The sequence below is a fragment of the Lathyrus oleraceus genome, chromosome 2 (assembly GCF_024323335.1).
Source record: "Lathyrus oleraceus cultivar Zhongwan6 chromosome 2, CAAS_Psat_ZW6_1.0, whole genome shotgun sequence".
NCBI classification, from domain to species: domain Eukaryota; kingdom Viridiplantae; phylum Streptophyta; class Magnoliopsida; order Fabales; family Fabaceae; genus Lathyrus; species Lathyrus oleraceus.
In genome coordinates this window covers 5732816-5746714 of record NC_066580.1, presented here as the reverse complement: position 1 = coordinate 5746714, position 13899 = coordinate 5732816, and the positions used below count along the sequence as shown (strand labels likewise).

The following is a 13899-nucleotide window of genomic DNA, read 5'->3' as shown; positions in this document are numbered from 1 at the left end:
ATTAGGTTATGAAATAGATAGTTTATACATAATGAGAAACATGCTTGATAGGTAGCTTTATTGATCAATGCATTATTTTTGTTGTTTTAGAGGACTGCATTTCTACCATTGACGCTAATGAGAGTTGAAGAAAAATTCGGAGATGCATCTTCAAAATTTTCTAACGTTTTGATTCCTAGCAACCGAATATGCATCTCTAGAGTATTTTATTGATCAATGCATAATGAGAAACATGCTTGATAGGTAGCTTTATTGATTAATGCATTGATTTTGTTGTTTTGGAGGATTGCATTTCTACCATTGACGCTGATGAGAGTTGAAGAAAAATTTGGAGATGCATCTTCAAAAATTTCTAACGTTTTGATTCCTAACAACCAGAGATGCATCTCTAGAGTATTATAGTGCAATTTTTGCTTGTCCTCAATGTGTAACGCTTTTGTGGTTTACTTACAAGCATTATGGATGATATGAGGGACCAATCGATTGCATAACATGTATGTGTTCAGAGGAAAAGGTGATGGAACTACCTTAAGCCCAAATGGTAACACAATCCATTGGTAATGGGTGTTAGGAATGAAAAATGTCGTTTTGTAACGATCCTCAGGGTCGATACCCAATTGACAAAATCCTGACTTAAGATCGAACTTAGAATATACTTGGGCGTCTTTTATGAAGACATTTAAGGACGAGGCCTTCGGAATGGGAAATTTATCATCTTTCAGAAAATGATTTAGAGGTTTGTAATCAATTACTAGCCTCTTTTTTCCTCTCAACTTTTCAGATCCTTTCTCCATATAAAATGCTTGGCAAATCCATTATGATTTGGTGGGTTCTATCAGACCTTGCTTTAGCAGCTGGTTGCATTCTTCCCTAGCTAATGTATAATTTGATAAACTCATTCCTGGATGAGTGACCTTGGTTGGATTAACATATGCATTGAGCTTAAAAGGAAGTTGTACAAAAAAGTCTTTATGTTTCCATAGGGGTTTTGGATGGCGGAAATTTGTATGGCTGTCTGCACAAAGTTTGAGTAGGTTGGACTTGACTTCTTCATAACCAACATGGATTTTAGATAGTGAATATAGTTTTAATATTCCAGAATAAGGCTTAAATTCCCTTTTGAATTTGATTCCTGTGGGGAGAAATTGAAGTCTACTTGCTGCTGAATAGACATCCATTCCTACTACAATATCTTTGTTTGGAAGATTACCGCTAACGACCCTGGTCTAGACGATGCAGTATGGGAAGAATTTAATTCATATATTCTCCTTAGTCATTAAATATGCCTTAAAAACATTTCCATCTGCTGCTACAAAGTATGCAACACGCGTCACCTATGATTTTACTAGGAGAATGCTAGGATTCATCATCGTAATTTGGGCCCCATTGTCCATATAAGCTATAACTTTTTTCAGACGGGAAAACTTTGTTGCGATGACATGAACTTTAACACAGGGGGGAGAGGGGTGGAGTAGGAAGAGAACTTCCCATCTCCTTGAAGGAGTAAAGTGGGAGATATCTATCATCTTTTGACTCTAAAAATGATGCTTCATCAGACGAAGAGTCTTGAAGGGCAAAAATTATTTCTTCATCAATAAAGCTTTATTCATAATACAAAGATTCTAAGTTTCCTTCTAAAGGCTGAAGAGAGTTAATCACTTTTGCGGCTTTATGGGTATTATTATGACATTCTTTAGAGAAATGTCCCTTTTTTCCACAAATAAAACATCTCTGATTTTTCTCCCTTCCTCTTTAAGGTTTTCTTCTAAAGAACTCCACAGTCTTCTTTTTCTTCCCCTTTAAGGTCCTATGGGATTTGGTGTATATTTTTTGGTGATGCTTCTTTTTTTGTTGTACAACTACACCTTTTATCTTTACACTTAATCTCCAGGTAGAGATTTCTACATGCATGAGTGAATTTTGACTTTTGTTCTATAACTTTCAAAAATTGGTGATGAAAAAGTTCGACAAACACTATCATAGGATGACACGGAGCTATTATGTTCTCAATGGATACAATGACCCTGGTCTCAAGAATACCTATGTATCCTCACTACCATCCAAGCCATAAATTCATAGGATGTTAAAGGTTTAAGTTTTCCATCGGGTTGAACTTCACTAGGATGAGTGAAAGGTTTGGATGTTCTGCATGTGATTGGATCCATCTTTCTTTCCAAAGCAGGAAATTGTCGGTCGTACTCTGGAGTTATGGTTGAGTACATAAAGCAAGGAATTGGCTGGACAACAATTGGAGGATATAGTGATTTACAATGGTCTGTCACTGACCATGTAACAAGAGTTGGATAATCAGGTGACAACAATCATTCTTTCCTTAGAATTTTAAGTTCTTCCTCTTAGATAGAGAATGGTTTCTTTTTTCCATGGATTCCTACCTATGGACCATTGTCTGGATCAAATCTCCTTTGAGGAGGAGGAGATGGTTTACACCTTCCATTTTTTGTGTTTTGGGAAGAATGATATCTCAATCAATATCATTGTCGTGCATCCAATAATCACAATCTGGATCACATCTTATTGGATCAACATCCCATATGAAATGGCCATCTATTTTATCAGTGTAGCTGAGTTTTTCCTATGTTGTAGCAACATAGACAGGACATCAATCTTCTTTGAGAACTAATTGGATCATCATTGTCTGGAAGATTGAAGACATTGAGCTTGACCCTTCGTCTAGCTTCTTGAACATCGTCTTGACCGTCTTGTCAATGGATCTTCTGAAAGTAACCTCTTAGGATTAAATACGTCTTTTGTCAATATGGAATCTCTCGTAGTTGGCTATCCATTCAAAGGAAATTAACTGAGTTAATTATTCCCTCACAATCCTTCTCGGAGGATGTAATTAGTATATATGGAGTTAGTATGAGATAATTCTTCCCTCACAATCCTTCTCGGAAGGTGTAATTAGTATATATGGAGTTATTATATATAAGCAAAATGTCAATGTAACATAAGAAGGTGATAACTCATAACCTGCCTGAAAGAATCCATTTTACCTATGTTTTGAAATAACTCATACACAATCCTCAAAGTAAAATTTCCTTCATGTTGTCTAACCACGGACACACCTTTTTGAATTTTATCCGTAAACCCAAACAAATCACCATTCTCTAATTCAAAATGATAAAAGATTACATATCTATAGGAATATATAACCTCGTCTATCATTGGTATATTATATATAATATTGAGTTAAATGTGCTTTTTTTCTCATATAAAATCATCAAAAATATTTAGATTTCTATCTTTTTAATATAATAATAATAATAATAATAATAATAATAAAAATAAAGTTTAATTGAAATACACTTATAGTGTAAAAGAATTTTACACCATCAGTTAATAATAAACGTTGGATATTAAAACAAATTTGACTTTTATTTTAAAAACTTATAAAGTAATACAAAGAGGTGATGATGATGAATTGATAGTGTAAAAGTTTTTATACTCACAATGTATAGTAATTAATCCAATAATAATAATAATAATTATTATTATAATTATATAATAATCTAACATGGTAAGTTGCATCAACGATTTTTCAATAAAAAATAATTAAATTGTTACAATTTTAAAAGTTAAAACTTATATAAAAATTATTAGAGATAATAGACCGATTGCAAAATATATTTGGTGTAATTTTATATATTATATTATATTATATGAATAAATAAATTTTTAGTCCTCAAAATATATCAACTTTTATTTTAATTCTTCTAAATTTGTAATCCTTTATATTTTAAGTTTTCAATTTTAATCTCTGTCTTTTTTTGAAAAGTTCAGATAATATGTTTATGAGATAATATGTTTATGACGTATAGACTTTAATATTCATCAATTTAATAAATTAATTATTTAATCTTTAATAATTGATAGTTTATCTATAACTTAAAAATAATAATTTAATCGAAATACACTGACAGTGTAAAATGATTTTACACCGTCAGTTAATCCTATACGTTGAATATTGAAATAAATTTGACTTTTATTTTAAAAACCTATAAAATAATATAAACGGGTGATGATGATGAATTAAAAATGTAAATCTTATTACACTGAAAGCGTAGTAATTAATCTCTAAAAATAAATATTAAAATAGTTAAATTATTAAATCAATAATATTTGAAGGTATTAATAAAAATGATATGTGATAAAAAAATATTATTTAGAACATGATGTATGGACTTTTGTAAAAAAGTAAGGAGTACAATAAAAACTAAAAATTTAAAAGGATTAATTCTTTTTTTAAAGAAATAAAAATGAATATTAATATATTTAAAGAGATTAAAAATACTATTATAATAAAAATATAATTTATTTTTTTAATTTTTTAATTGTTATTTCCCCTACAAAATCTTGATAAGTTGGTTTTTAACTTTTTTTTTTTTACAACTTATCATTACTCTAAATTCTAAACCTTTTAAAAAATATATAAAATAAAAACGATTAAACGATCAAAGAGAATATAAAATCCTAATTTCTAAATTGAAAATCATTCTCTCCGAAACCCTAGGTGGTTCTTCCTGTCGCGGTTTGCGTCTAATAATTGATTCTTTTATACTTGAGTGCAACAGTCCAAATATACTAGAAGAAGCCATGTAAGTGAACTACTCATTCATGTTTGAATTTTTAATTCCAACAAAATTGAAGGAAAATAGTTTTGTTTTGTTTTGTTAAGAGTCTGATAGATTTATATTCTATGTTCTGAATTCTGAATTCTGAAAATTTGTTGCATGAGTTGATTTTATAGACCGATGGGAAATTCCCCGGTAAAGCTGCTAGTACCAGGTGAACTCATATGGCAGCTTTTCGGTACACGGCCTTGCGTTGTCGTCAGCCGAAAATAAGATCCTTTCTTTTTCTTCGCCCGGATCTTTTTTCTTTTTTTCCGGTATGCCGCTCCGCGATAATGGCTAACAGTCTTAATAAAGCCAATAGTCGCCCCTGCATCGGTTGCGACATCGAATGAGACTTATCCAGGTCTAGTACCTTTAGCGTGGTTACGAGAGGCTAACTGCCACACAATTAGGACCGAAAACATAAGACATAATTACAGAAAGAAACAGAAACACATCCTATCCTTAATTCCAATAATTCAGAATCAAATATGCTAAATGATTTGGTTGTGGGCGTGTTTCCAGGTCGAGGATATGCGTGAAGAATCTCCCTAAATATGTTGCCGAGGATCGACTTAGAGAATTATTTTCTCAGAAAGGAGAAATAACTGATGTCAATCTGCGTACCAAGTATTGTTTCTTTCCTTAATAAATCCTCATGGACACTTGTTTACAATTTTTACTGCTATCTATTGAATTTCTCTTTAATTCATTCAGAAACGGAAGAAGTCGCCAATTTGCCTATATTGGCTTCCGTACAGACCAGGAAGCTCAGGAAGCCATTCAATATTTTAATAAATCCTACCTTGACACACTTAGAATTACCTGTGAGGTTTGTTGTTTATTCCATTACTATTTTTTCTTTATATCAAATAATTATCTGATTCAATATAGAAATTGCGATATCATGTTCTCATAAACCAAACAGGTGTCTCAGAAACGCAATGATGCAAATCTTCCTCGTCCGTGGAGTCGGCATTCAACAAAAAAGGACAATAAAGTGATCGCCCCAGATGCAAAAAAACATGCTAGAGCTAAAGGGCAAGAAGACAATTCTAAGGACCCGAAGCTTCAAGATTTTCTTCATGTCATGCAACCTCGTGCAAAGTCTAAGCTGTGGGAAAACGACACTGCACTTGTATCCAATGATGGTAACAACCAAGCAGCATTGAATAAAGAGACGGATGGTACATCAATTGCAAACCATCCTATCTTAAGCGACACACAAGTAGTTGGATTACCAAATAATCCCGATTCCGACAAGTCACGTGAGCTTATGACTGATATGGATTATTTCAAGAGTAGAGTGATAACAGAGTGGTCTGATTCTGCAAGCAGCGATGATGAAAACGACAATGACAACAGTGATGATGACGAAGATAACCGCAGTCATGGTAGTGAATGTGAAGAAGATTGTGGTAATAACCCTTCTGAAAGAGACCCAAGAAGTGGTGCTCAAGAGTTAGATCTAGAGGGCCAAGAAGATATTTTTGGAGAGGATGTTGCCAACGATAAGTTTCAAGTGAGTGCAACTGAGGAGAAGAAAGAAGATTCTGAGTCATGTCGACTCTTTGCCCGTAATCTGCCATACACGACCACGTACTTTCTCAAATTCTCTTCTGGATAATCCATGTTTCATATTGTTTTTCCTGCTTTTCCATTTAGTATTTTTCTACAGAATGAATGTCTTATGATAGCTAATATTTTACGTTAGTATTATCTTTCAATTGATCTTAAGTTTTTTTTATTTTTAATTGGTTTTATCATTTTATTGTTGCTCTGTTACAGGGAGGAGGAACTGGAAGAGCATTTCAGTCAGTTTGGCGGTGTCTCACAGGTTCATTTAGTTGTTGATAAGGAAACGAAACGATCCAAGGGAATAGCTTATATTCATTTCACAGTTCCAGATTTTGCAGCCAGGTAATAACAGCTAGATGGATAGAAATTGTTTTCTCACCTTCATTTATACCAACTATTGTTATATTGTAATTTCTGCAAGTGTATGAAAATGTTTATCAGGGCGTTGCAAGAGTCGGACAATTCAATCTTCCAGGGAAGATTATTACATGTTATGCCAGCTATACCAAGACGTTCAAACAATGAAGAGTAAGGAATAATGTTGCATCATGGAAGATGTTAAATTGGATTATCATGTATTGTCATTTTATGGTTTACATGTTGTAGGAACAATGTTTCCAAGGATCAAGGAACAAAAACTCTCAAACAACGAAGAGAAGAAGAGAGGAAAGCAGCTGAAGCTAGTGGAGATACCAGAGCATGGAATAGTCTGTTCATGCGCCCTGATACAGTATGTTTCTTTATTGCTAGCAGGTTGCTTTTTCTCTTATTTATAGATGTATGCATATTTTAATCATGTGTTGGTTGATGTTAATAGATTGTAGAAAATGTTGCTCGGAAATATGGTGTTAGTAAAAGTGATTTACTGGATCGAGAAGCTGATGATCTTGCTGTACGTATTGCTCTGGGAGAAACACAAGTGATTTCAGAAACAAAAAGTGCATTTAAAAAAGCTGGAGTGAACGTGGAAGCTTTGGAGGAGCTTGCGAAGGGTAAAGTTGATGGCATTAAAAGAAGTAACCATGTAATTTTAGCCAAGAATTTGCCCTATGGTGCTACCGAAAATGAACTTGCAAACATGTTTGGGAAATTTGGTAGTTTGGATAAAATAATTCTCCCCTCCACGAAAACATTGGCCCTGGTATTTTTCCTCTCCTGGCCATGTTCATCATTATCATTATTATTGTTCAGGCTTTGAATTATTTGGGGATGGTATTTCAGGTTGTTTTCCTTGAAGCAGCAGAAGCTAAAGCTGCTTTTAGAGGTTTAGCTTACAAGCGTTACAAGTAAGATTTTTTTGTTTCTTTTGTTCACAAGTTCCATGCAGAATTGTTAACTGGTAGTAAGTAATATTTTATTAACTTGCTTTGCGTTGTGTTCAATGTAGGGATGCTCCCTTATACTTGGAGTGGGCTCCTTCCAATGTTGTTAGCCCAAAATCAACATCTAAAGATAACGAGATGAATAGTGGAATTGGTGAAAAGGATGTCAAGCGACAGAAACTGGAGCAAGATGTGGAAAGAATATCAGATGTCGAAATTGATCCAGACAGAGTAGAGGTTTGACCTACCGAATTATTTTTTGCCGTTCTTGTTTGTTGTGATACATTAGTCTTCTGTGCTATTGTTTCCTGTCATTTGATTAATCTATCCTGCTTCAGGCTCGGTCCCTGTTTGTCAAGAACCTAAGTTTCAAGACAACAGATGAGGGTTTGAGGAAACATTTCAGTCAACACATGAAAGAGGGAAAATTTTTGAGTGTCAAGGTAAATGAAATGGGTTCTAGTGTTAAGCAACACGTTTTACTTTTTATGACTTGGCTGTTTTTCATTCTTTGCCTTCATATATAGGTGAAGAAGCATTTGAAAAATGGGAAAAATGTTTCTATGGGGTTTGGATTTGTTGAGTTTGACTCCACAGAGACTGCTACAAGTGTTTGCAGCGATTTACAGGTATTAAATAAAACATTTGAAGTCCTAGGTATGGTTGTTTTACAAAGACATGTTTTAATTATTTTTGTTGGTTTGGTTTATAGGGGAGTGTTTTGGACAGTCATGCTCTTATCTTACAACTTTGTCATGTCAAGAATGATGGTAAAGTACAAAAGAGAGTTGAGAAAGACAAGAGTTCAACCAAGTTGCTTGTGAAAAATGTTGCTTTTGAGGCAACAAAGAAGGATCTGAGACAATTGTTTAGCCCGTTTGGCCAGGTGATTGATTGATTATTCATCCTTTCAGACAGAAAATATGTATTCAAAAGTTTTCCTTTGATTCATGTATGTTTTGTTGGGTGCAGATTAAAAGTTTAAAATTGCCAATGAAGTTTGGAAATTATAGAGGGTTTGCTTTTGTGGAGTATGTTACCCAGCAGGAGGCACAAAATGCTCTTACAGCTCTCTCAAGCACCCACTTGTATGGCAGACATCTTGTAAGTGAAACTATGTTTTAGGCGGTGTCGATAATTTGAAATTAGATTGCAAATAGTTGACATACTTCTTCTTCTTCTTCTTCAGGTGATAGAGAGAGCGAAAGAAGGTAATAGTTTGGAGGAACTGCGGGCTCAAACTGCTGTTCAATTTAATGCTAATAACTCATCCAAGAAAAGGAAAGCCATCAGTATGCTTGATGAAAGGTTTGATTAGTTCTCAGCTCAAGAATTTGAAGTTTTGAGTTAAGGGATAGCAATTTGTAAGTAGGTTTTAATATTAATTTCTGGATCCTTACAATTAAGATAGGTAGGTAGGTAGGTCCTTAGAATTATCACTCCACATGTGTTGGGGCGATCAAAATTTCTGGATCCCTCGTCCAGTTTGCTGATGATACAATCCTACTAATTAGATAGTCGATTATATACATTGCAATAAAATTTAATAGATATGATTCTGAAAATTCTATATTACTATGTGATTATATTGTGTAGTGTATCCAAGAAACGTGCGTCGATGTGTTTGAAAAAAATGAAATATAAAGAGGAGCATGATGGTCAAAACAGAATAAAATGCTATAAGTAGTCAGGTTTAATGGAAGGTTGACTGAAACACTCACAAATAGGAACAAAGCCTACTTAATAGGAACAACTGTAACACCCATTTATATATACTCCCTAGTAAGTAGGTAGGATTTTATTCAAAACAGAAAAAAAAATGCTAGTTAAATTTCAAAACAGGTCCTTTTTTTTTGAAGAGGCAAAGAAAAACTTTTATTAAGAAACACACTAGTCTTGGAAGCACAAGATGTGCCATCCAAGAGATGAGTACAACATAAAGTAAACAACAACCTGTCCTGTTATTTAGCATTAACAATAATAGCACACGAAAGCTAAAAAACAGCCAAAGGGTAAAAAGCAACGAAGCCAAAGGGTACTGAGACAAAACAGCCAAAGGGTAAAAAGCAACGAAGCCAAAGGGTACTTGCGTCACTGAATCCCTAACAATTAAAAGACACCTTTGAAGTTGATCTCCAATCAACTGAGAATTAAACAGAGTGAACTTTCCAATACACTTAACATATGACCACATAGAAAACCAAACACAGCATGATTGCAAGCCAGGAACAAAGAGGCGAAGAGAAAGTTTGAACGCCTTAGGACCTCGGTCCATGCGACAAAACTTCTCAACAAAATTAGTAAGACAATGTTCCTGTTACAAAACAGCCAGCCCAGATTAAGAAACAACCTTCTCTGCTAAACAGAAAACCAGACATAACAGCTACAAAAACAGTTCAACAATTACAGCTAGGCCAAAGTTTACAGCATCTTCTTCACTCCCAAACAAGCAATAGGGTTAGTTAGCCAAAGGCTTAAAGGATAGCTCAACTCCTTGGATCTTGATTTAATAATTCTCCATGAGGTAACCTTACACTCCTCCACCACCCTCTCCCAATTAAAAATCATAGCGTTCCGAGCGTCGAAACTATAGCAAACCAAATAACTCCTAATTTCTCGCGGACACTTTTTCCACCCATCACCAGCCCTTTAAACAGAAATGAATTTTCCTCATCTCCCCACTACCCCCAAAGAGAATTTTTAAAGAGAGAAATATCCAAGTGAGAAATCAACAGACGACTCCAATTGGTAGAGATTAGAGACAACAATTATGTACTCTTTGTTTTTCAACTAGATTTAAGAAAGAAACAACACTGTTAATTGCGTCAATATTTCCCCTGCTTTTCCAAACACACCCTCAGACTAGTGGTAGCTGTTGCACACAAGACTCCCCCACAATCAGTGACAGTGTGGTTCTTTTCTGAGGGTGAAGGAGTTTCTAACAATATTATACTAATGAAAAATCTCCGATGGAAAAACAGAAAAGGTACCCAAACTAAGGTATTCAAGCAAACAGCTCATGAAAAATCTTAGTCACTAAGGTATCCAAAACAAACAGTGCATGAAAAATCAAACAAGTATTAACACTAAAAAAATCAAGGTATTGACTGGCAAGAAAAGACATCTCATGATGTTTCCGTATTGCACAGAATCAACCAAAGACCCTCCTTATGCAAAGCTGAAAGATTCTTGTCCCTCTGTTATGGCATACAAAAGCTTTTCTTTCATTGTGTCCTGAAAATGAAGAGGCAACAAAGAATTATTCTAATGCTCAAAATTAAGAAAATAAGTTTCAGTAGGAAATAATGAGGAAAAAAAGTACGATCCTTACTTTTGAAAGGTAAGGAGGTAGCATAAGTTGGTTATTACAAGTAGCCGCGCTAGGCAACTCTTTCTCTGTGTGTGAAATCTGTTAAAAACAAACAGTCAAACACAAATGATTAATAGATGATACGAACATTTAAAAACAAAATTCAACATGAAGTGCAGAAGGGAACCACACTGATAGATCTAAATGACATAGTAGCAACACATAAAATCGATCATTATACATCAACTAAGACAACTTTGCACAACGTTTACAAACCTTTACAACTCTTAATTTGGGATTTAAGGATGCTAATCCTCCAGTAGGAAGCCTTGGTGTACCAGTAACAAACTGTAGAAATCCCCTTCGTTGTTCCCGGTTGAACCCCTGAAGGATTTCAAGCAACTATACAAAGGGGTAGATATCTTTTAGTAATAAAGCGTAAAAATATCATCCAAACTATTAGGGTCATTTTAAAATACTTACATTCACAATAGGAACACTTTCTGCCGTGTATCCATCACTGATATTAATGTGCTCTGTAAGCTCCTCTAACTATTAACAAGAAATGGATATCATCAATAATAGAAGAAGGAGGCCTAGGCGTGAAAAGCTGAATTTAATACATACGTTCCAACTATTTTCTCCTTGACCACACAAGATAGCCTCAAATTCTTCTACAGTGAATATTGAAAAAGTTTGAATGCCAGTAGGATAGGATCCCAACTTGAAAACCTGAAAAATCATTGTAGAATTTTTTAACCACCCTTCTTTTGGTATGGTATATCAAAGACTCATTTAGAAGATGTGCAACACAAGACAGTTTTATACCTGGTTAAATCCCTCTTTGAAAGCCTCCATTTGAACTATAATTCCAGACCCAACAGTTGCATCTTTCACAAATGAAATATAGTCTTGTAAATTTGTCAAGTCTACCTACAAACATAACAAAACAAAAATGTATATTAAATCTGACTCTGTAGATGAAATTAGAACTGAATCATATAAGTGAATAGCCTTACTGTAACATCTTTATATTCAGAAGTGAATTCCTCATATCCAGGAAGAACAAAACTAAGACAAAGGTCTTTAATTGATCCATCTTTATATCTCAAATCTGACTCTGTAAGCTTTTTTCGGCCAACAGACTCCTTAAATTCTAGTAATATTCTGCCAAGACGGGGTTCAAATGATTCAATATCATATATGGACAATTCCTGAAAAACATGGCATCAACAATTCCACAAAAACAAATTAAGTCAAATCACATAAGTGATGTAGGTAGGGTGAAATTGGATAAAATAAATTACCTTCCCTAACATGAGTTTATAGAAAGCTTTAGAGAAGTGGATATCCAATAGCTTGCCATTTTGAATTGCTTTGCCGACAATTTGCCCTAAAAGAACAAACTTAGTCTTTACTTGTTCAATAGATGAGGCTAACCTTGGACAAGGGAAAAGTCCAAAAGATACATCCTTTCTCCACATTAAATCACACTTTTGAAATTCTTTCGAAACTAGGGTATAGAACTCTGAAGTTGGTCCAATACCATTGCCAATTTCACCCTCAAATCTCACTCTAAGTTCTATATCTTCACTTGCGTGTTGATCCATCAATTGTTTAGCATGATCCAGAATAAGGTTACGAGACACTATACCTGTCGTCACTTTGTCCAACGCATTATCGGCCATAGTTCCAAGGTAAGCTGGATATGAATGAAAGTATGCGGCCAATTGAAAAAATGTGCCCCTTGTTTCGTAACTGAACAAAAAAGGATAAGTAACTACCAGATAAATCCACCAGGGAGGCAAACACTGAGGTGATCTTCCCCCGAAATGATCCTCCATTTGCTCGTTTAACTTTTTATCCAACCAAATGTTAACGAAGGCCCCAGGGAATCCTATACCAAGAGTATGAATTCTACAAAGAAATTGTAGAATAATCCGAACTTCTTTTTCCAGGTCTGAAAAATCTTCAACAAATTTTGGACCTAAATTTGTGGTGAACCTTCTATAGGTTATTAGATGTTTTGAGCTGTAGTGCCACAATTCGGAGACATCAAAATCATTATCATTTCTCCAGTAATGGCAAAGGAGTGCTTGGTAAATTGAAAACCTAAAATCCTGCTCCTTTCCTCCAATGTAAAAAATCAGTTTCTGTGCAGCATCTTGATCTTCATCTGGTTCTTGACTTGCTTTAACCTGGAAGTTAGCAATTATGCAATCAGAACAAATGAAATTTCAATGTGTGCATATAAATATAGTTCAATTATGTATATAGATTACACAAATTTTACCTTTGGCCAGATGAATTTTTGAATTTGACCAAAAGTAAGCGTAGGATCAATACCGTCACCTTCTCCTTCTTCCGTGTATCTTCGGAGACTTGTCTCTCCCTCAGCAGGTATAATGTAGAGGCACATGAAATGAGATTCAGGATCCTCAAGATCCACGGTATCGTACGGAGAAATAACCCGAAATTGTTCCAAATCATTGAATGCTTTGTGGAGGTTGGTGAGTAACAATGGAGTGTCGATGATGGATTCCACATCAAGTATATCATCGTCTCCCTGAATCATCTTTAACATTTCCTTCAAGATGGTTAACACCTTACCATCTTTATACCGGTCACTTTTAGGACTCATCATCAAATCATTAAATTGCTTATTGAGAAGTTTAAATTGATTTTGAATGTCCTCAATGGAATAATTTGTGAGACACGAGTCACTCGATGAAGCCATTGAATCCAAATCCTACAAAGTAACATAGATTGGTGAAAATTCATAAAAATAATTGAAAAGCTTGGGGAACAAGAAAAATGTGATACCTGGAGACTATGAGACGATTCAGTTGGAGAAAAAGATGAGAGTGAGAGAATCTTGAAGCCGGAGAAAACAGTGTGATACGAGAGTGAGAGAGGGTTTGAGAAAGCAATGTGAGATGAGAAAAACGGTTACGGAAAGAGAGAATGAAATGATTATAATAGACTTTGAGAGGGAAAATAGTATTAATTTAAAACAATTTCTAAATAGTATTAATTTGATTTAACAACTTGTGTA

The 13899-nt window shown here is 34.5% G+C and overlaps 2 protein-coding genes across 2 annotated transcripts; one reads left to right on the top strand and one right to left on the bottom strand.

Annotated features, from left to right (window-relative positions):
* Window positions 1-4468: 4468 nt before the first annotated feature.
* Window positions 4469-9109, top strand: LOC127117549 (multiple RNA-binding domain-containing protein 1). The gene is made up of 15 exons (XM_051047606.1): window positions 4469-4616; window positions 5160-5264; window positions 5352-5466; window positions 5563-6233; window positions 6423-6554; window positions 6654-6740; window positions 6819-6942; window positions 7030-7353; window positions 7434-7498; window positions 7600-7771; window positions 7873-7977; window positions 8062-8163; window positions 8247-8420; window positions 8507-8638; window positions 8724-9109. Coding segments are annotated over exons 1-15 (2439 nt in total). The 5' UTR covers window positions 4469-4614; the 3' UTR covers window positions 8853-9109.
* An 11-nt stretch (window positions 9110-9120) lies between these two features.
* On the bottom strand, window positions 9121-13820 carry LOC127117550 (E3 ubiquitin-protein ligase UPL4). Its single transcript, XM_051047607.1, has 10 exons — window positions 13668-13820; window positions 13138-13593; window positions 12152-13042; window positions 11864-12058; window positions 11673-11777; window positions 11472-11576; window positions 11328-11396; window positions 11121-11246; window positions 10866-10943; window positions 9121-10768 (listed from the first exon to the last, which is right to left on the bottom strand). Exons 2-10 carry the CDS (start codon window positions 13579-13581, stop codon window positions 10703-10705), a joined length of 2079 nt encoding a protein of 692 aa, XP_050903564.1. The 5' UTR covers window positions 13582-13593; window positions 13668-13820; the 3' UTR covers window positions 9121-10702.
* Between the last annotated feature and the right edge of the window lie 79 nt (window positions 13821-13899).

Coding starts and splice junctions, on each gene's coding strand:
- LOC127117549 (XM_051047606.1), top strand. Junction 5,265..5,351: donor GATGTCAATCTGCGTACCAA/GTATTGTTTCTT, acceptor TAATTCATTCAG/AAACGGAAGAAGTCGCCAAT. Junction 6,555..6,653: donor GTTCCAGATTTTGCAGCCAG/GTAATAACAGCT, acceptor AATGTTTATCAG/GGCGTTGCAAGAGTCGGACA.
- LOC127117550 (XM_051047607.1), bottom strand. CDS start 13,581: ATGGCTTCATCGAGTGACTCGTGTCTCACAAATTATTCCATTGAGGAC. Junction 13,043..13,137: donor AAAAATTCATCTGGCCAAAG/GTAAAATTTGTG, acceptor GCTAACTTCCAG/GTTAAAGCAAGTCAAGAACC. Junction 10,769..10,865: donor TACCTCCTTACCTTTCAAAA/GTAAGGATCGTA, acceptor CTTCATTTTCAG/GACACAATGAAAGAAAAGCT.